The sequence below is a fragment of the Balaenoptera musculus genome, chromosome 17 (genome assembly GCF_009873245.2).
Source record: "Balaenoptera musculus isolate JJ_BM4_2016_0621 chromosome 17, mBalMus1.pri.v3, whole genome shotgun sequence".
In the NCBI taxonomy this organism is placed as follows: domain Eukaryota; kingdom Metazoa; phylum Chordata; class Mammalia; order Artiodactyla; family Balaenopteridae; genus Balaenoptera; species Balaenoptera musculus.
The window spans coordinates 68373596-68393345 of record NC_045801.1 but is presented as its reverse complement, the minus strand read 5'-3'; the positions used below and the strand labels follow the sequence as shown (position 1 = coordinate 68393345).

The 19750-nt window shown below is 42.8% G+C and overlaps 1 protein-coding gene across 17 annotated transcripts in view; it reads left to right on the top strand.

Moving 5' to 3' along the window:
* The window catches only part of LOC118883373 (serine/threonine-protein kinase Sgk3), a 155139-nt gene that overhangs the window by 86668 nt on the left and 48721 nt on the right, over positions 1-19750 (top strand). For 2 of the 17 annotated variants that reach the window (XM_036830098.1, XM_036830096.1), the window contains exon 2: positions 16962-17178. The exons of 3 other annotated variants lie outside the window; for them this stretch is intronic. In XM_036830098.1, coding sequence (XP_036685993.1) covers positions 17101-17178 — 78 coding nt within the window. In that variant the 5' untranslated portion in view covers positions 16962-17100. Of the gene's footprint in view, positions 1-2629; positions 2763-2828; positions 3032-15562; positions 15618-16213; positions 16255-16961; positions 17179-19750 lie in introns of those variants that run through there. 12 more of the 17 variants (XM_036830102.1, XM_036830101.1, XM_036830091.1 and 9 more) reach the window with 12 other exon arrangements.

Below are 19750 nucleotides of genomic sequence, written 5' to 3'. Positions count from 1 at the left end.
TGTTGTTTAGTCTGCCTATTTAATACTTCTTAAATCTCCAGAATATTAGAAAGGTTTGCTGTGACTAGTGATTTATAGATTGTTTGGGCCAGACCTCAGAGCTCTGGGGCTTCCTTTAAACATGCCAGTGACGTTTTCAAAACACAAGGAGCCATTGATAGATTGCAAATCAGTTTTCACTCTTACTTGGTAGTCATTCTGCAAACTTGGTTCTGCTTCTACTTGTGTCATTGGGCAAGGTTGCAGTTAAGGAAAATTTACTTTCTAAAGATCTTAATAGTATGTAGGGCCCCTTAACACAGGCAGCTTACTGTGAATCGAGGGTTTATTTCTGGAACACTAAAAACCTTTCTAGTCCAACTCCAAGAAGTACTGAGTGATTCTTGTTTATCTTATTCTTGAAAGTTTATTTGGAATTAGAAGGGGAAACTCCAACAATTTTATTTGCATGAAAAAGAAAAGACCAGTATTTTAATTACAGCAAGGGAGAGAGGGGACTTAAGGAAAACGGAAAATAACCATAGTCTGATGAATATATTTTTAAGCACTTACTATGGGTTTATCACCTGTTTGGGCAATGGGGTGACAAAGAATGGGTAGGTTACTTTTTTTTTTTTTTTTTTTTTGGGTAGGTTACTTTTTATTTTTATGTACCTCCATGAATCTCAAAGATTTAGTCTTCAAAACAAGTCTTACTTAATGATAATTTATTTTCCTGTTTTTTGAATCAGTCACATACAACTATCCATCAAAGCTTTGGTTTGCTTGAAGTAATTGGTGTTACTTCAGTGTTGTAAAATTTCAGACAAAAACAGAGAATCTTGCTGTTTTGGGTAACCTGAATAGCCTAATTGCTGATGAATATATAATTTCTTTTAGGGTTTTTGAGATATTGAAAATAGCTTTTTCTTCCTGGATCGGCTGGAACCTGGGCACATCCAATGAGTAGCTTATGGTTTAGTTTTGAAGATAAATATGATAAATAAGAGAGAAAACAAAACAAGGTAGTTCTTGCTAAGTGCCAAGTGGAGCAGTACAGATTCTAAGCATTATAGCAGTTTTATTGCATAGAGAGGTCCCTGAGCTGAGCTATCATAGTCCTGACAGGTAGCTAGGACTGAGGAGAGGTATTCTGAGTGGAGAAGCAGTGGCTGTAAGGTTGCAGCGGCAGCGGCAGGAGTGTTGGCTGTATGTTGTGGATACTGTACAGTGAGGAGACAGTCTGTCAGACAAATGTGTACACAGAGAGTGGTTGGAGATTAGGTAGAAAAAGTAGGTAAGGGTCAGATGCAAGATTCTGAGTTCTTTGAATTTGTACTTTGCACAGAGATGACAGTGAAAATGAGAAGGGTCATTGAAGAGACCCTGTAATGGAGAAAACCAAAGACCTAGTGACTAAATGTGAGGATTGAGTGGGAAGAAGAGCCTGAAGTTTTGAGCTAGGAGTAGAGTGTTATTATTATTACAAATAGAAAAGTCAGAGAGGAGAGCTTGAATGAAATGATACCAGAGATACCTGAGGCTTTTTCTAAAAATTCCCAATTTCTCTGTGTGGCTTCTGACTGGACAGCGCTTTCCCTGTGGTCCTCCTCCTTTAATTGTTGAACCTGGCAGGATGTGGAGTGAGGAAGGGCATTTAGAGATCATGAGGGCACCTGGCCTAATCTCTTCATTTTACAGATAAGGAAATTGAGGACTTCCTTATTGTGACTTTCCTTCAGGCCACACAGCTAGGCTGGCCTCCTGGCATTATTTTCTGACATTCTTCTAGCAAAGGTTACTGTGTATCAATCCTGCTTGCTGGCAAAGTGAGTCTTGTGTTTTCCCCACCGTAATTCAATTAGTTATTGACTTGATTCCTCAAATCGTTTTTCACCTTCCCAAATCAAATAAATTAATAGTTAATTCCTTTCCAGTAGTCTGATTTTCTTCTCTGTCCATACACGCCGTCGCAAACCTTGTAGTCGTACACTATGGGCATTAATGCCAAACTCAGGTCTGCTCTCTTGAAAAGTTGTCTGAGGGGAGCTGTTTGACGGGGGAGGGAATGATTAACGTTTATTTAAGTCTGGAGTGAGGATTCCTACTGGGAGTCCTTTCCACAATTTTTAAAACAAAGAGGCTGTGTGGTGGAGATCAGTAAAGGAATTACTTCCTTTCTTTGCCCCTCTAAACCCCATTCCCTGTGACTTCTCACGCATGGAACCCAGAATTCGTTTGTGACTCCTGCCCTGCCCGAAGATAAAATGAGATTAGTCAATGCCCTGAGTAAGTGAACTCTTGTTATTTTAAGATGTCTCACCCAGTCCTACACCTTAGCTGGAACCCGGGGAGAGTGGCTTCTCTTCCCCTTCCCAAGCCTTTCTTCTACTTACCCCAACGGCTGTCTCTCTCCCTTTACCCCTTCCCTCAGCTTGCATCCCGCCCTTCCTCCCTCGGGGGGTCACCCACCCCCAGCCCGTTCCCGGAGGCACCCTGCCTACAGCTCCTCTCGGAAGCACCGCCCCCGGAGCGAGCCGGGAGCGGAGCTGAGTGAGCTAAAGCCCTGCCCCCACGCTTTGGGCGGGGCCAGCGGCCCAGACGGCGCCGTTGATTGGTGGGGGCGGGCCCTGCCGCGAGGGGCGGGGCCCGGAGGTCGGGCCCGGGCAGGGAACGCGGCGGGCGCCGCTGGGGGCGTGAGGCGCGGCGTGGGACCCGGTGGAGTGTGGCGTAGCTGTGGCGGCGCTTCCCGCTCGCCACACGCCGGGCGTGGGTCCCCGAAGGTAAGTATGGGCAGGGGGCCCTGTGCCGCGTGGGCCAGGTGGAGGGATCCCGCGGGCGCGCGCCTGAGGCAGGTGTGGTTTGGCCGGACGGGCCCCGGTGCCACTTCCGCGCGGAGTAGGAGCGCAGGACGCTGGCCGGCGGCCGCGTGGCGTGAGCCCCCCGAATGAGGGAGACCGGGTCGGGCTCTACTTTCGCAGCACTTGTTCACCTCATTAGTTCCGGGACGAACCCCGCCTCCACGCACCACACAAATCTCGAGAGACCTCAGGTACTCCAGAGACTTTGTATTCTTTAAAATACATTTCTGTTTCGTGGTTCAGGACTGGAGGAGAAACTCGGTAGTGAACTTACGATGCGGCTTTATTTTGACTTCGTGCTATTATTCAGATTGCAGGAAGAGTGCGACTGGTAATGGGACTGTTATTTAAACAAGGACACCAGGGTTTACACAGGCAGTGGATTGTGGAGATTAAGCGAGCAGGCTTTGAATCTACTATTAATTGTGAAAACTTGGGCAATTTGCTTAACTTCTCTATGACTTTGCTTCTGCATATGAAAAATGAGAATAGGAAGAGATGCAGCCTTATAGGATTTTTATGAGGATTAAATGAGTTACTACTTAGTGTCTGCCTCATAGTCCACAATAACTTTGGCTGTTTTCTTTATTAGGCAGTCAGATGGGCATTAATCTTCAAAGCTGCAGAAAGAAAAACCTTCTGCAGAGCTGTTGCTTGGGGATTCCTTTGGAACAGTTTTCAAAGACTGAGTCCCACTGGAAAAGGTCTCATTACTTTTCTGTCGTACTAGAGACATGATCCATCTACCTTGCTCCAAATCAAAGCCACTCTCAAATGATAGAGAAACCTCAGTCTTGAAGGTTGTTCTGAAAGAGGCATGAAGAAAGGCAGCACTTTTCCAGTGAGTGTAGCCTCATTTTAAGCACCAAGCTCTGGTGCTTAAAAAGAAGTTAATATCACTTTATACAGAACTTATAAGTTGTACTATTTTGGGTGGGTGCTTACTTGTAATATTATTGCAAAATGAGGTAAACCAGAGTACCCAAATACATAAACTAAATAAACATCATAAAAATCATAACCTGCCACATGGAAACTCAGAATTGAAAGGAATCTGAAAAATCAGATGGGCTGCACTTTATACATAAGGCTGAGGCCCAAAGACCCCAAACCAATAAATGGCAGGGCTTAGACCAGAATTCAGCTCTGTTGAGCAACAAATTGTAAAAGCGAAGGATGATATTACTTCTTGTGTTGATAATAGTACTATTTTTATTTTTGACAGCTTTATGGTGCTGTGAATAATTTTTCTCTCAGCAACATCCTGCTTGGTAGCTTAACTGCATGATTCATAATCATTCTTCAGCACCTTTGATTTAAATCACAAGTCTGAAAGTTGCTACATCAATGATTGCTTTGAGAACAAGAGGATTGTCTTCTTAAGCTTTGTACAAACATGTTCTAACAGTGCTTTGGTTTTGTTGTTTTATGCAGTCCTTTTCTCTCATGTAGGGAATGTAAACAGCCAGTATAAACGAATTGACCTTCTAGGCAGTTCGTTATCATTGTGAAGTTTTCTTGATTGGGTAAGATAGGCACGGAATGCTAGCCCAAGGAAATAGGATATTGGTCTGTTAGTTGCTGTCTCTTCCCTGGCCCCTTTTAGAGGCCGCTCCCTCACCTGTAGGTGTTTGTTCAGATGTTACTATCTCAGTCTGACCCTCCTATTTAAAATGCCATACAACCCTACCCTTCCTATAATATGTATTTGTCTATTTATCTTTTTGTCTATTATCTCTTGTCTGCCACTAGATGGTAAGTTCCACGGGGGCAGGGTGCTTGCCTGTTGTGTTCACTGCTGTACCCTAAGTGTCTGGAAACTGCCTGGCACCAGAGTGTGTCACATGCAGACATTTCCAACTAGGGCTAGTAAGTACTTAAGCCAATTCACAATTCATTTTGCCCTGCTCCACCCTCTCCCCATTTCTGGTTATTTCTCCTGTTACCCAGGAATAAAACCTTGAGGCAACGTTAAGTCCTCCTTCTACCTGTCACTCCGTGTGCAAATAGCTACTGACTTGTGTCAGTTTTTTGCAAACCTGCCATTCCAGTTGTTTCCAAGTTCCCATTTCTTCAAGCACTCCTCCATTTCATTTCCTCCTCTACACCTACAGCTCTACCAGCTCCCTTTTCGTTTGCCTTCACATTCTCATCTGCAGAATGAAATCCAGAGCGAGAAGGCTGGCATTCAGAGTTCTCTGCAACATGATCGCAAATCCACTTTTCCAGTCTCTATCTCCTGTATATAAGAAAAGTGATTTCCAACTTATGCTTGTAAATGTGAAAGTAAAATAAGGCTTTCATGGTAATACCCTGTAAAATCCCAAGGTTGCTTCATGACAGTTTCTCTTTCTCTTTTTATTAATGAGTCCATCTCTTCCCCCAGGTAGGCAGGAATTCAGACAAATTGGACTAATGACTGTTAACCTGTTTGTACCGAGAACTTTTGCTGCTCTTTCTGTTTTTGAGTGTCCAGGCTTCAAAACCTCCCTTACATGTTACCACTACCCCAAATACCTAGATAGGTTCAGTTGGCTGTGGTATTTCCTTCCTATGAATTCTAGTGACTTTTCATGCCTTTTTAAGAATTTATCACACTCTACTGTGAATTCTTTGGGCATTTGTCTTTTCTTTTTTGCTACATATAAGCTTCTGGAGGACAGAAAACATGCACACACAAATTCCAGTTACTGTTTTGAGGAAAAATAAGATATGCACCCACTTATCTGTTTTTTAAATAAAAGTGAACTTAAACTTCTCCTTAATGGGTCTTTAAGTCGTTAAATATTGAGCCTCAACCATCATTTCTACAATATGGGCACTTCAGGAAGAAGGCAGGTGAAATTCAGTCCTAAAAAGATTCCAATGAAGTTACTGAGGTCTGGATTTTAGAAGGGAGTAAGTATAGGGAGAGCAACAAACCCAACATCCACGAAGGTGGGCAGGCACAAGTTTAAAAAAAATACACAGGGCTTCCCTGGTGGCACAGTGGTTAAGAATCCGCCTGCCAATGCAGGGGACACGGGTTCGAGCTCTGGTTCGGGAAGATCCCACATGCTGCGGAGCAACTAAGCCCGTGGGCCACAACTACTGAGCCTGTGCTCTACAGCCCGCGAGCTACAACTGCTGAAGGCTGCACGCCTAGAGCCCGTGCTCCGCAACAAGAGAAGCCACTGCTATGAGAAGCCTGCGCTCCGCAACAAGAGAAGCCACTGCTATGAGAAGCCTGCGCTCCGCAACAAGAGAAGCCACTGCTATGAGAAGCCTGCGCACCGCAACAAAGAGTAGCCCCCGCTTGCCACAACTAGAGAAAGCCCGGGCGCAGCAACAAAGACCCAACGCAGCCAAAAAATAAATTAATTAATTAATTAAAAAAAATACATAAACTCACTCAGAAAACCATTAGGACAAGACAGACTTCATGGCGCCATCTGCAGCTTTGGGTTTTCTTGTGAGGAATTATTCCTAAGCTTTATTTTCTTTCTGCATCTCTATGCACGAATAATACTGTCTCCCTTTGTTTTCTGAGCTGGTAAGACTGAACATTCTCTTCCTTTTTCTGATCTGTGGAGAATAGTTTACCTTCTTTCCCTTCATTGTTTAATAAAATGTTTGTACTTCTTTTGTCATTTATTTTCTGGATATATGGAGAAGATATATGCCAGAAGCTTTTAACTCTTCAGAGAAAGGTGATAGATATAAGATGCTTGAATTTGTCTCTTGTTGAAGCTTTCAGTTTTATTAAGTCTTCTATCAGCATTTGGTTTAATATATTTTGCTTCATTTCATTATAAACATACCCTTGCACATATTCCAGTTGAGTGAATGCTTTTATTTTACTTGTGATTTTTTTCTAATAGATTAAAACTTGTTTCAGGAACTTGTGTAGACACTTCTGCAATTTAATTCTCTCTTTTCTTCTCTCTTGCCTCCCAAACCTCAACTGGGGTTTTCCCATTCTAGGGCACCCATTAGCCTAATTTATTTTCTTACAAGTATCATCTAAATTTATTTTACCATTCCTGGGATGAATCTGCAGTTTCTGACCGGAAAGAGTTGGTAGGGAAAAAATATATGTATATAAGTCCTAATTTTTGTGGGTTTTAAAAAATAATTTTTATTGGAGTATAGTTAATGTACAATGTTGTGTTAGTTTCAGGTGTACAGCAAAGTGAATCAGTTATACATATATATATATCCACTCTTACAGATTATTTTCCCATATAGGTCATTACAGGGTAATGAGTAGAGTTCCCTGTAGGTACTTATTAGTTATCAATTTTATATATAGTACTGTGTATATATCAACCTCAGTCTCTCAATTTATCCCCCCTCTCTTTCCCCGCTCGTAGCCATAGGCTTGTTTTCTACATCTGTGACTCTATTTCTGTTTTGTATGTAAGTTCATTTGTACCATTTTTAGATTCCACATGTAAGCAATATCATGTATTTGTCTGTGTCTGACTTACTTCACTCAGTATAACAATCTCTGGGTCCATCCGTGTTGCTGCAAATGGCATTATTTCATTCTTTTTTTATGGCTGAGTAATATTCCTTTGTATAAATTTACCACATCTTCTTTATCCACTCCTCTCTTGATGGACATTTAGGTTGCTTCCATGTCTTGGCTATTGTAAATAGTGCTGCAGTGAACATTGGGGTGTGTGTATCTTTTCGAATTACGGTTTTCTCCAGATATATGCCCAGGAGTGGGATTGCTGGATCATATGATAGTTCTGCATTTAGTTTTTTAAGGAACCTCCGTTCTGTTCTCCATAATGGTTGTACCAATTTACATTCCCACCAACGGTGTAGGAGGGTTCCCTTTTCTCCACACCCTCCCCAGCATTTATTGTTTGTAGATTTTTTGATGATGGACATTCTGACCGGTGTAATGTGATACCTCATTGTAGCTTTGATTTACATTTCTCTAATAATTAGTGATGTTGAACATCTTTTCATGTGCTTTTTGGCCATCTGTATGTCTTCTTTGGAGAGATGTCTATTTAGATCTTCCACCCATATTTGATTAAGTCCTAATTTTTGAAATGTTAAAACTTTAAGGTAAAATTCTGCGTATTATCTTTACTGACAACAACTAACGTAAGGTCAGGATTTTAACATACTACAGCTTATATTTAAAGTGTATGATAATTTGAATTTGTAATTGGTTGTAAATTTTGTCCTTTGGGAAATTTCTTCTAATGTGCTAACCAGTGAAGTTTTACTGTCAGAAGAATCTTGAAAGCAAATATTTGCTTTGAAGTAAAGTATCCTTTATCACACTGTTATACATATCACCCTGTTATACACCTGTGTTTACCCTGAGTTTTCCTTGCTTATAAAACGCCTTAGTTAAGGGTGTTATCAGATAGGATCATTCATGTAAATAATGAAAGTTGGGGCATAGACTAATTACATATCTGTAGTACATGGTAAGCACTGTGTAAGTATCTGTTAAATAAATCAATCTGTATTTTTAGGGAGAATTTTATTAAGATATTATAGCATATTAGTATGTATAGTAATGAATTGATCTAGTAAAGGGGGAGAAATTGATGATTCTGGAAAGAGCTTAAGCAAAGGCGTGAAATTATCAGATGTACAGTGATTTAAAAAAATCACTGTGTCTGCTGTGGGAAGAATGGATTGGAAGGGGGTTAGAACAGAGCAGAGATCCCAGGTTGGAGGTGCTCCCAAGAGACTCTGTGCAATGTGATGGTGATTGTTTTTTTGGTGGGGTTTTTTTTGGTTAGGTTTTTGTGTTTTGGATTTTTTAATGCCTCCTCAATCTGAATTCTCCCAGCCTCCCCAGTCAGAAGCAGCTTTACCCTAGGCTTCCTGTGGCCTGCAGCATTTTGCCACTGGTGGTTCCATGTGAATCCCGCCTTCACTTTTCTTTTGCCTCGTGTAGTCAACCATCCACCCATCTCTCTGCCAGTGGTCACAATCCCCCAGGGAATCATCCTTGCAAGTGTTCTGCGTGGTAGTGTGCCTCTCAGTGGAAAAGCTTGGGAAGCCGGAAGTAGGGCAGGCGTTCTGGTGATGGCGAACCCAAGATGGTGACCTTGGGAGGCCAAGGAGGGTAGAGCAGAGCATTGCTGCTGCAGTTACACCCTTGCCCTGTTGTTCTGGAACCAGCAGAGGGGCATGTTAGTTGCGGTAAGTTTAAGACCTTCCTGTTTCTCCTGGCAGTTTTGATTTTAGTATTGGAGAACAAAGGACTGTCAGCAGTTACTTCCACCTCCTCACTCAGTCCCTTCCTCAAATGTCTTTAATAAAATGCAGCCAGTTTCAGAAAACCAACAGACTCATAACTTTTGTCCAGATTCTGGAACAGTCCTATCCAATTGTTTGGGTGCAGACTATTCTGTATTGTGTCTCCCCATTGGATATTTTGCACAGATTTTATTTCTGATTCTTATATCACTTTTCTTTATCGAGAATTAGGATAAATAAAAGATGTCTCAAGTCAGAGATGCAATAAACCTACGAAAAACTGGACTGCTTTGTGATTACAGAATGAGAGAGAAATCAGAGAGGGGGTAGGGTGGGAATTAGAGAAAGGATATAGGAGTAAGGAAGGAAAACAGGAAAAGTTGTAACTGATTCATCATGTGATATGTGTGGGAAGGTTACTATGTATCTTCCATTGGCAGATCCTGTTAGAATAGAATTTTCGGCTCTTCTGCAATGAACTTAATTTACAGATGTGACAAAGATGTGCTTTGTTTCTCTTGAAACATTTCAGATATATTTGGAGCTGGTATTCTGTGAGGGGGAAATAAACAGATACAGATTATATACTGTTACAGTAAACTTTCAATAAAGTAACCAGTTAGCTTGGGGTAAGAGTGTCCTGGGAATGTGCTTTTAATATAGTTTAAAATGAAACCTATGTGCTTGACCTGTACCCTCCCAGGGAATAATTCCTGCCCTCATCCCACCCCCAATTCTTTTTCTTATTCTCTGGGTCAGTCCCCATCTCCCATTTCTCATACCAGTCCCCATGCCATGTCCAAAGTCTGTGCACAGATTTTCTTTTGTCTCTTCCTCAACTGTCTCTGTCGGCTCCCTCTGGATCCTTGTTTCCAAACACACAGCATCCAGTGCTGTCCCCCTGGCTGAAGAAAACCTGTAGCTCTTCCAGGCCTGCTCCTTCCTTTTGGAACAGGATTGTTCTTAATTTCCCTTTGTGCTTTGATGTGAATCACTGACCCTTCTCTGCCATATTAGTTGAGTGGATACTGATAGGTATAAATGTATCTACCTTGTAATTTGGGTAGGGTCCACTAGTCAGTACCAAACAGTCTTCATGATTGTGAAGGAAATGGAGTTAAGAATGTGTCTGCTTATATTTTAGAGGGAAAAGCAGAAGAATCTTTTGACTTTCTTATGAACATTTTTTTTTTTTTGGCTGTCTGAAACAAAGGTGGACAAGATCCAGGACAATAATTGCATACAATGGACAAAAAGATGGGCATGGTGATGAAGGGGAAAATGCTTTAAAAAAAAAAAGAAATCCTTAACTAATATCCATCTATTTTAATCAGTATTTATCAAAAAAATTTTAATATGACATGAATTTGGCCAGTTTTCTATCATGAAATTTCATCTTTTTTTTTCATATTTCTACTTTTTACAGGCCCCAAATTAAAAAAATAAATCTATTAATGCTTTAAAAAATCCTGTGGTAGCATCCCTTTTTGTATTGTCTTTATTTCATAGTTTAGCCCTTGATCGTCCTTGTGATGGGACACCCCCCCACCCCCACCCCAGAGCCTGCTCTGTCCTAAGCTGTTGGTTAGATGTTGATGGGTGATGTCTTCAGCAGCACTCCTGACACTATCTGTGCTGCACTGACCCCTCCTGGTGGCCGAGTTGGAAGCTGCTTTTCCTATGCGTGGCTCTCTTTCTATAACCCAATTGCTGATGGACACTTGATGCTCCCTTCCCTTCATCTCTTGTTTCTCCAGAGGTGATTTAGAAGAAGGGGGTGTGTGCAGCAGTACCATAGGAAACTGAGAGGCAGCATGTTCACACTGGGCTCTTGGGTCAGAGCCGTGTTCACTTCACAGTACTGCCACCCAAAGCTGTGTGAGGATGTGGAGCTGATAGCCTAGGTTTCTTCATCTGTAAAATGGGAATAATGACACTTCTGTGAGGAGTAAGTGATGTGTTAGATGTGAACACATAAAACAGTGCCTGGTGTTAGTACTCAGTAAATGTTGGTTTCTCAGCCTCAGCAGTATTGACGTTTTGAGCCAGGTAAGTTTCTGTTGTAGGGATCGTCCTGTGCATTGTAGGATGCTTAGTTAGCATCGTCCTTGACAGGTAGCCACTAGCAGCCCCCCAAGCTGTGACAACCAAAAATGTCTCTGGGCATTCCCAAATGTTCCCTTGTCGAGAACCACTATAAATACAGTATTTACTAGCCGTTACATTATCTTTGCTAAGCACTCTTCACTCCTAAGATCCAGCTGGCTTCTGAAAGTTCTATTCTCATCTGACCCACTTCTTTTTGTTATGTTGGACTTGTCTGAGTTAATTCATTAGCTGGATGTTAAGGTTAGTTCTTCCTTTCTGGGTTAGTATCTGAACTACGTCTCCTTCGAGCCATGTGATCTACCCCTAGGCAAGCCAGCTGCTCCTGGGAACCAATCTACAAGATTATCTTGTGACTCTCCAGCAGAGTGAAGGCAAATTCTTTTCTGGTTCCTCTTTGAAAAGCCCTGCATACCTATTAACCTACCCAAAAGTCCCAACTTTTATTCCCACGTGAACACAGCTTTTTGTTCTTTCTTAGTGTGGGATTCTTGTATCAGTCCTCTTCTCATTCTGTTTTATGGGGCTGCCTGGCCACTGGATGATTTTGCAGAATTTTAATTGCTTCAGTTTTACTGAATAAATATATCTTAAATTTACAGTAATAGGGTTGCTTTTTCAAAATTTTACTTCTGACCACTTAAAAATACATCTATGAACCTTCTTCATTGCTTTCCAGAGGACTCTTTAGAGCATATATATGTTGGAGAGGCAGTGTGGTATAATGGATAAAGGTCCTAAAGTCGGACCACTGCTGGTTCAAATCCTGACTGCACCACCTGGAGTGGGTTACTTCATCTTTTTATGCTTCATTTTCTCCTACGTTTCCTCTCAGTGGGGCTGTTGTGAGGAGCAATGAGATTAATACAAGTAAAGCACAGTCTGATTTATAATCTTGCTTAGCCACTAAATGTTAAATATTGTTAGGTTGCCGGTTTGATTTAGTTTGAAGGAAAGGAAAATCTTTCTTAAGGAGAGACAGTGTGGTATAGCAAACTAATACATACAGATTTTGGAGTTGAACAGATTTGATTTGAACCCTAGCTCTATCGCCTATTTGCTGGATACTAGCTAGGGCAAGTGATTTAATCTCTCTACGTTTTTCTTCACAGCAGTATATTCATTTCCAACCTATGACTTTAGCTCCTTTTTCCAGAGAAAATTGAGGCAAACAAGTGTGATATCTTTCAAACTTCTGCTCCCATACCTGCTTGGCTTTATTTTTAGCGAGACTGAGGATACATGACAGTCTGCATCTGTGTCCCTTTTCTGTGCTCTCAGAGGGTACCATGCATACATCTAAAATCATACTTAGCCAACTATTGAAAGTTCTATATTGCTTATCATTCAACCCCATTAGGTAAGTTCCTTGCAAGTAGAATTTTATCTTTGTCTTTCTGTTGCTTAATGCATAATGAAAGTTTTAGTAAGTGTTTGTTGAATGAAGGAATAAAAACAAATTTGAAACAAGTTGTTATGTATTTGATTCAGTTTATTGACTGCCTGTGCAGTGCTGGGTTTTTTACACTCATCTCGAATCCTTAAAACAACCATATGAAGTGTTGCTAGCTTCACTTCCTAGATAGGAAACTAAGGCTCAGAGAATTTAAACGTGTCCAAGGACCCGAGGTAGAGAACTGTACATTTGTACAATTTGTAGTCATAGGAGAAAGGATCTCCTGACAGAAGCTTTGGCCTTACAGAGAGGAACGCAGCAACTGCCAAGCAGCAGCCTGCCCAGGAGGGAGCAGGGTGAGGAATTATGTTTCCTGATCCCTTTCTTTCCACCCCATGTCCTGCCAGTGCCTCTCTGGATGAAATCAGCCAGCAGCTAGAGGGCAAGGGAGCCTGTGGGGTGCAGGCTTTGGAGGTTGGTGCCCTGGGGTGTGGAGCAGGGTGGAGATGGATCTGAAAAGAAAAATAGAGAATATCCAGCGCAGTTTTCCTCTTTCTGTCCATTAGTATTCACTCACACTTTGGGCGTAAAGCTCCTGTTCCTAACTCAGGGGAAACGCAAGGTCCTCTAGTCACTGCAGCCAGTTCATTCGTGCTCCCACATGGAGGCACTGCTTTGTGTAACGTAACAGAAAAAAACTAAAACAAAGCTGCTGTAGTCTCTTGCGTCTGTAGCTAATCTTTTGGCTCAAGTTGATAATCATTCCTTTTTTCTTCTAGTACTTATTTTACGTTCCCCTTACCCTCTGCCAGGTCAGTAGCTGCTTACCAGATGTCAGGGGTTATGCTTATTTTCTCCAGCAAAAATATCCCATCTGGAATTGCAGGCGTGATTGGCATCACCATCTGATTAAATTTGTAGTGATCCATAGTCATGCTCTAAGGTCTTTTGGCTTTGGTTTAGGTAAACAGGCATGTCAAACGGGGATGTAATAGGAACCAACACCCCTGCATCCTTCAAATGTTTGATAGTGGTACTGGTTTGTGAGATTCTCCAGGGATGGGGTATAGTTATTGGTTTGCTTTCTTTGTGGGGAAACGGGGGAGAGTTCCAAGGGCTTCTTCACGGCCCTGTCTTCCCTAATGGCTTTTATGACAGAACAGGGAATCAATGCAGGGATTTGGCCAGTTACTAAGTGTATCTATTTCCACTAAAATTCTAGGACTAGGGAAATAACCGCAGGATGGGCCTGTGCTCCCATTGGACCCACCATGAGATACCAGGGTTGACTTTATCTCTCACCTCCTCTCTGGAGTGAGATGGGTGCTCTGACTGGTGGACCACGTTTTCGGTCTGCTGGGGTTAGTGTCAGTTCAGAGCTAGTGTCCGGTAACCCTTGGAAAGACTACGCATTTCTCTTTCCCCAGTGGACAGTCACCCTTGTGAATGGCTGCTGGTACCTCTTAGGTAAGGTCTGGAGAAAGCTTGGTGGGATACATCTGTGGCTGTGTGTAGGGCCACAGTAATCTTATATTTAGTCCTCCTTGGTCTAACATCCTGTGAATGTACTCCTATATGTGCTCCTCAAACTCCTGGTTTAATTGTTGAGATTCTGCAGATTTTTTGGTGTGAAGATAGTCTCTTCTTAGTAGGCTTTGAACTTCTTTCTGGGCTCTTTTGGCATCTTAATTCCCATTAGGAGGCCATGAGGGGTTAGTGGGAGTAGGTGGTGAAGAGAAGTGGCATCCCCTTGTGAAACAACTTGAAAGGGTTTTATGGAAGGTGGGTTAGGAGGCTGGGTCTTCTCAGAGGGCTGTAAATTGCTGCTTTCAGCAGACATGTTCAGCTGAATGTGGAGTTCAACATTCCTAGCCTCATTTGTATCTGCCCGAGTGCCTGCATCCATGATTTAGGATCATTTGACTTTGCAGGGTTGCATGTTTAATTGGTTCTGCAGCCCTTGTCATCAGACTGTGGCTTGATCCTTAGTCCTATCAGATTAGCAGCTATTAGAAAAAAAGGACTCCTTTATAACAGCCATAGATTTTCCACTCATCTGTTTGGGAATTCATAACTTTCAATTTGTTTGCTTTGTGCACATTCTCAAAGACAATCAGAAGCAGCTGCAGCCCATGTCACAATCTTTGAAATCAACATTTTCATCATCTACTTGGACTTACAGCACCTTGCTCACCACCTATACTTCATCCTGTGACAGGGAATTTGAGTGATCTTGGTATCACTATGTGCCAGATTATCAGTTTCCCCTCCCCTCCCTCTATAGGAAGGTTATCAGGATGCGTCAAACATGCATCCCATTCTTGAGGGTCTGTTTCCTGGGGTCATTCTTGGTAGCAGTTACTGCATCAGTCGTGACCCACTTGAGTAATTGAAGGGACTCGAACAAAGGGACTATTTACTAAGCTGTCGTGGGCAGAGGTGACAGAAGCAGCAGCAGCAGGGCGTGGTGAAGCACCCCTTCTAACGGTGTTTGGAAGCCGTACTACTCCCAGGCCTTTAACTGTAGCTGTGGGAGAGGGGTCGCCTGGTGGGGACTGTGGCCTTGGGAGGAGAAAGCGCTGCCTGTTAGAAAGGGAGGAAGAGGACTAAATACCTTCTCCTACCCTTCCATCTCGTGCTAGCGCCTCGCGTTGGATGAACCCAACCAGAAGCCAGAGGGCAAGGGCAGGAGGCAGGCTGCCTCAGTGTGAGGCCCACAGAGGCCCGCCTTCTGGGCCGTGGCGGGTGGAGAAGAGTGGTGTTGGGTCTGGAAGGGCAAATGGGGACCATTTAGCACTCTTGCCAGACTGGTATCTCTGGCCCAGATTTGAGTGTGCCCCTTGAGTGCTGGGCTCTACACTTAACCGCCTGCTGTCCACGTAGGCCGAGATGTCCCCTGGGCACCTTGTGTGGACAACTTATCCTCCCCCCCCCCCCAGGTCTTTCTCCCTCGTCTATTCCTGATGCCACTTAATGTCATATCTTAATGTCCGTTCCATAGGGAAGGCCTGAGGCGTGATGTTCTCCTTTAGTTCTGCTCCTCCGGACCACGCACGGTAAGGCACAGTAGGCTTTCAAGCGCGTACGTAAATAGAGTACCAGCAGGCCCGGCCACCCCCTGGATCCCACATTCTCAAGGGACGGGTGTGGATAGTGTAGCACCATAGCCTTCACCCTCTCATCATGTCTGCTGCGGATGGAGCAGCATGCGCTGATGTGGGTCCTGGGGCTCCTGGGCAGGGCTCATCTGCCTTTGCAGAGCTGTGGGTTCCACGTGCTCTGATTGTTCAGCAGAAGAGCACTGTGCTGGAGGACAAGGCTCTTGTCAAGATGGTGCCCTGGTCTAGTGGAGGGTGGGGGGAAGCTGCTCTTGTGGGGTTTTAGGGTACTCTAACTTATAACAGATGCTGCACCCTAAGCTTAGGAGGGGACCATGTTTTCTAACAACTAATTTAACTGCATATAAATCCTTCCTGACTGCATTTCCAGCGGCAAATCCAACAAAGTAGGCTTTGAATCATCTCAAAGGAACCACCTTTGTAATCAGTTAAATTTCGTTATACCTGATTATTCGATGTCTGCTGATAGATATTTGAAATCATTACTTGAATATAATTTATTTGCAACTATTAGATCAGAGTGACTTCCTGAAATTAATCACCGAGGGAACCTGGCAGACTAACCCTTTAAAAGGTATTATTTGGTGTCAGTGGAGACCGTGGGCTGCTGTGTGTAGCAAAGGTGACATCAGTGTGACATCTTGAGCCCTTTGTCCGTGGGTGGGATGATAATATTAGCATAATTGGATTTGTTTTGTATGAAGATCTACTGTAATATCTCTGACCAGGGGTCCAGTGCATAAGAATTATCCATAGTTGTTAAAATGCAGCCTAGCACAGTGGGTAAGAGTCAGGACCCTGGAGCTAGACAGCCTGGGTTCAAATCATTTAACCTGTCTGTGTGACAGTTTCCTCACTTGTAAAATGGGGGGTAAATAATTAGCTTACCATACAGGTTCCTAATCTGAAGCAAACTTCACCTGTTCATCTTGATGCTAAAAACTTGAAAACCATCCTTTGAAAAACCCTGCTCTTAAATCCATCAAACTAGAGTCCTTTTAGTAGAGAGTTAGCCCTTAGTCCATATGAGCCATGGTATATTAACTCCCGGAGTTTCTTAGTAGAAAAGAAGGCAGATGGGACGTAAATGATTGTGACTTAGCTATTGACAGGGACATAACAGAAACTGTGTATCTCACCTGGGCTGAGACTTATGATCAAAAGCAAATTCCTGCCAGAATAAGCATAAAATGGGTTCTGTGAGCAAGGAATGGCAAATCACGGTATTTTAAAATCGTTTTGCTAATTTTTTTTTTTTTTTTTTTTTTTCTGTTGGTTAAGGTTGCATGATGGAATTTGAACATTACCTCAAGAGGTTTTATGTTTTGGATTAGCTAATTGTGTTTGTCCTCTGCTGACTATTTCTTCGGACTCACTTTTTGGTGTCCTTTTGAGGCAGTAAACTCAAAGGGATTATACCATGGACTACAAGGAAAGCTGTCCAAGTGTAAGCATTCCCAGCTCTGATGAACACAGAGAGAAAAAGAAGAGGTTTACTGTAAGTATGTAATGTAAAGCATATGGAACAAAATGGAACATAGAGAATATTTCCAATTCTGCTGTTCTTCCTTAACCTAGAATGGCCTCCCCAGACTTTGCAGATTTTACTTATCTTTCAAATGATATATCCTCCACAATCTTCTCTGTGTACTATAATGGAATACAATTTCCTTTTTTAGTGCAGAGTTTTGCCTGTTTACCTCTCCCTTTGGAGAAGCTTGTGAAACTGTCTGATAGACCATCTCACCAGAAAATGTGCATACATGTGGTTCTGTGACACATCACATCTCGGGGTCAATGGACTCCAAAAGTCATTGATCCCATGTGAAGAACCACTGTCTTGAAATTTCCACAGTATCTTAAGACATTTGTCATTTCCTATCTCCATTTTAAAAATATTTAATTTTTTAAATGAGTATTCTACCTCCTTTTTTCATCATAAAGGTAAAGTCCATTTCTAATTTTACTTTTTATCACCATGGTATCTACTGTAGGACTTTATAAAGAATAAGCACAATGAATATTTGGCTGAGTCAGTGTACCAGTGACCGCTATTTGGAGAATAGTCACTTTTCTAATTAGTGTAATGAAATGTATTGTATTTAGTTCCAGTAGTCTTGTTAGTATATACAGAGATCTGCTGTCCTCCTCTCCCTGAAAAAAATGTCATTTATCGTGTCTGTAACTGATCTGGCCTTCCTTGTAAGGCCCCACCCACTGAGCAGTGTGAAGAAATTCATTTAACCCAATTCTGTTCAACAGTTTGAGCTAAAATTTAAGCAGTTCTTTTAAGTAAAAATGCCCAGGCTGTCTTCATTGTGCTCTCTTTCTCTTATTTGAACACACACTCCGTCTCCAACTTGGCATCATGGTTTGTGGCAGGAGAGGTGTCCCCTTTCAGTGTTTGTTCAGTTGATGACTGACCTCATGGTAGCCTGGTGAAGGCTTGGCATTCTTGTCATCGTCTAGATCTTTACCATTCCAGGTGTAGAGTGACTGGTCTGGCAAACATCCAGCTGTGGTTGACCTGCCAGCCCTGGGCATTTTGTTGGCAGCCACTGCTGGCATCTGCAGTTGATGAACTGATTTGTGATCTGTCCTTTGTTGGCTTGACAAGGGTCGTGGTGACGGACTGCTGACTTAGCTTCCCCTTGGCTCGTGATGGCTGTAGACCCCACTGAGGCTCTGCGTGCCCTCCACCTTCTCCTGACTCAGGTGGTCTACCCTGGCCTCTGACCAAGGGGTCACCCGGCCCCTGCCAGCTGAGTGCCATGACAAGTGACTTTCAGCTCAGGTCCATGTCACATGGGAGTTGAGGAAAGCTGAGGAGTTAAACTAAACCCTTGGACCACCCCACTCTGCCTTCTTAACTAGGTGGGGTGGGGCCCCCCAATGGTGGTTTTCTCCCAGAGCCTCAGACAAGGAGCTGGAAACAGCCCTTCTGTCTTCTGTTCTCTCTTCCTTAATAAGCATACCTCCACACCCTGCATAGAAGCCCAGAGCAGAGAGATTGCAGTGTGTGTCTGGCCATTTGCCTCTCCTCAGATGTTGCAGCAATATCTTCAGCATTTCTTCCACATTCGTATAAGCCAGTTTTAGAAACATCATATTGATGGTAAACAAGAGGTCGGTATACTTAGCATAAGATAGTGGAGTGTGTGAAGTTTTCCTTCCTTCCCTCTCCTTACTTTTTACCTTTGGACCATTCTCTCCTTCAAGGGCATTAGCTCCTGCCAACTTTGATGGAAGTTCATACATAGCAAATACAGGCGGTGGGGTATCTCAGGTGTCCTTTTGTTTTTCGTGGTAGAGGTATTGCCATGTCTTCTGTGAAAAGGTCGAGGAGGCCTATAGCGTCACTCTTACCAGCTGTCCCCAGAGGTGTCCCCTGAGTTCTCCAAGGCTCTATCCAGATCACCTTGTTCACTTGCTTCCTTCAGATGCTCAGATGTTGCCTTGTTGTTCGAGAGGGTTTTTCTGACCACCCTATATAAAGTAACACCTTCACGCTCTGCCCCTTTCACACTCTGTCCTGCTTACCCTATTTCGTTTTTTAATAGCAGTTATCACCACCTGACATACTTTGGGTTTATTTATGTGTGCTTTCCCTGAATTTGTTCTTTGAAGCAAGAACTTCCCTCACTATTGTTTCACCAATACCTAGAACAGAGATGGACGTTCAGTAAGTATTTGTTGAATTGAAGTTGAATGAAAAGTAGGATTAAGTTCACATGTTAGTTGCTGATCACTGCAGTACAGTCCCCGGTCCTCAGGAAACTTGGTTCTACTCAACACAGATAGACCCTACCCCACCCAGCACAGACTCTGTCCAGCTTCAGCATGTCTGTGTACTATTGGGGAACAAAAATAGACACTGTGTTAACTATTCAATAATATTTTTATACTCTAGTTTTCGTGTGTCTTTTAAACGACTTTACAGAGACATGGACTGTGTTCTAGGATGTCTTGACTTAAACCAAGTCTAAATTATACTTTCATTTATCCACTCAACAAATTGTCCTTGAGTTTCTGTCTTATGCCAGGCTGTTCTAGGCACTGGGAATACAGTG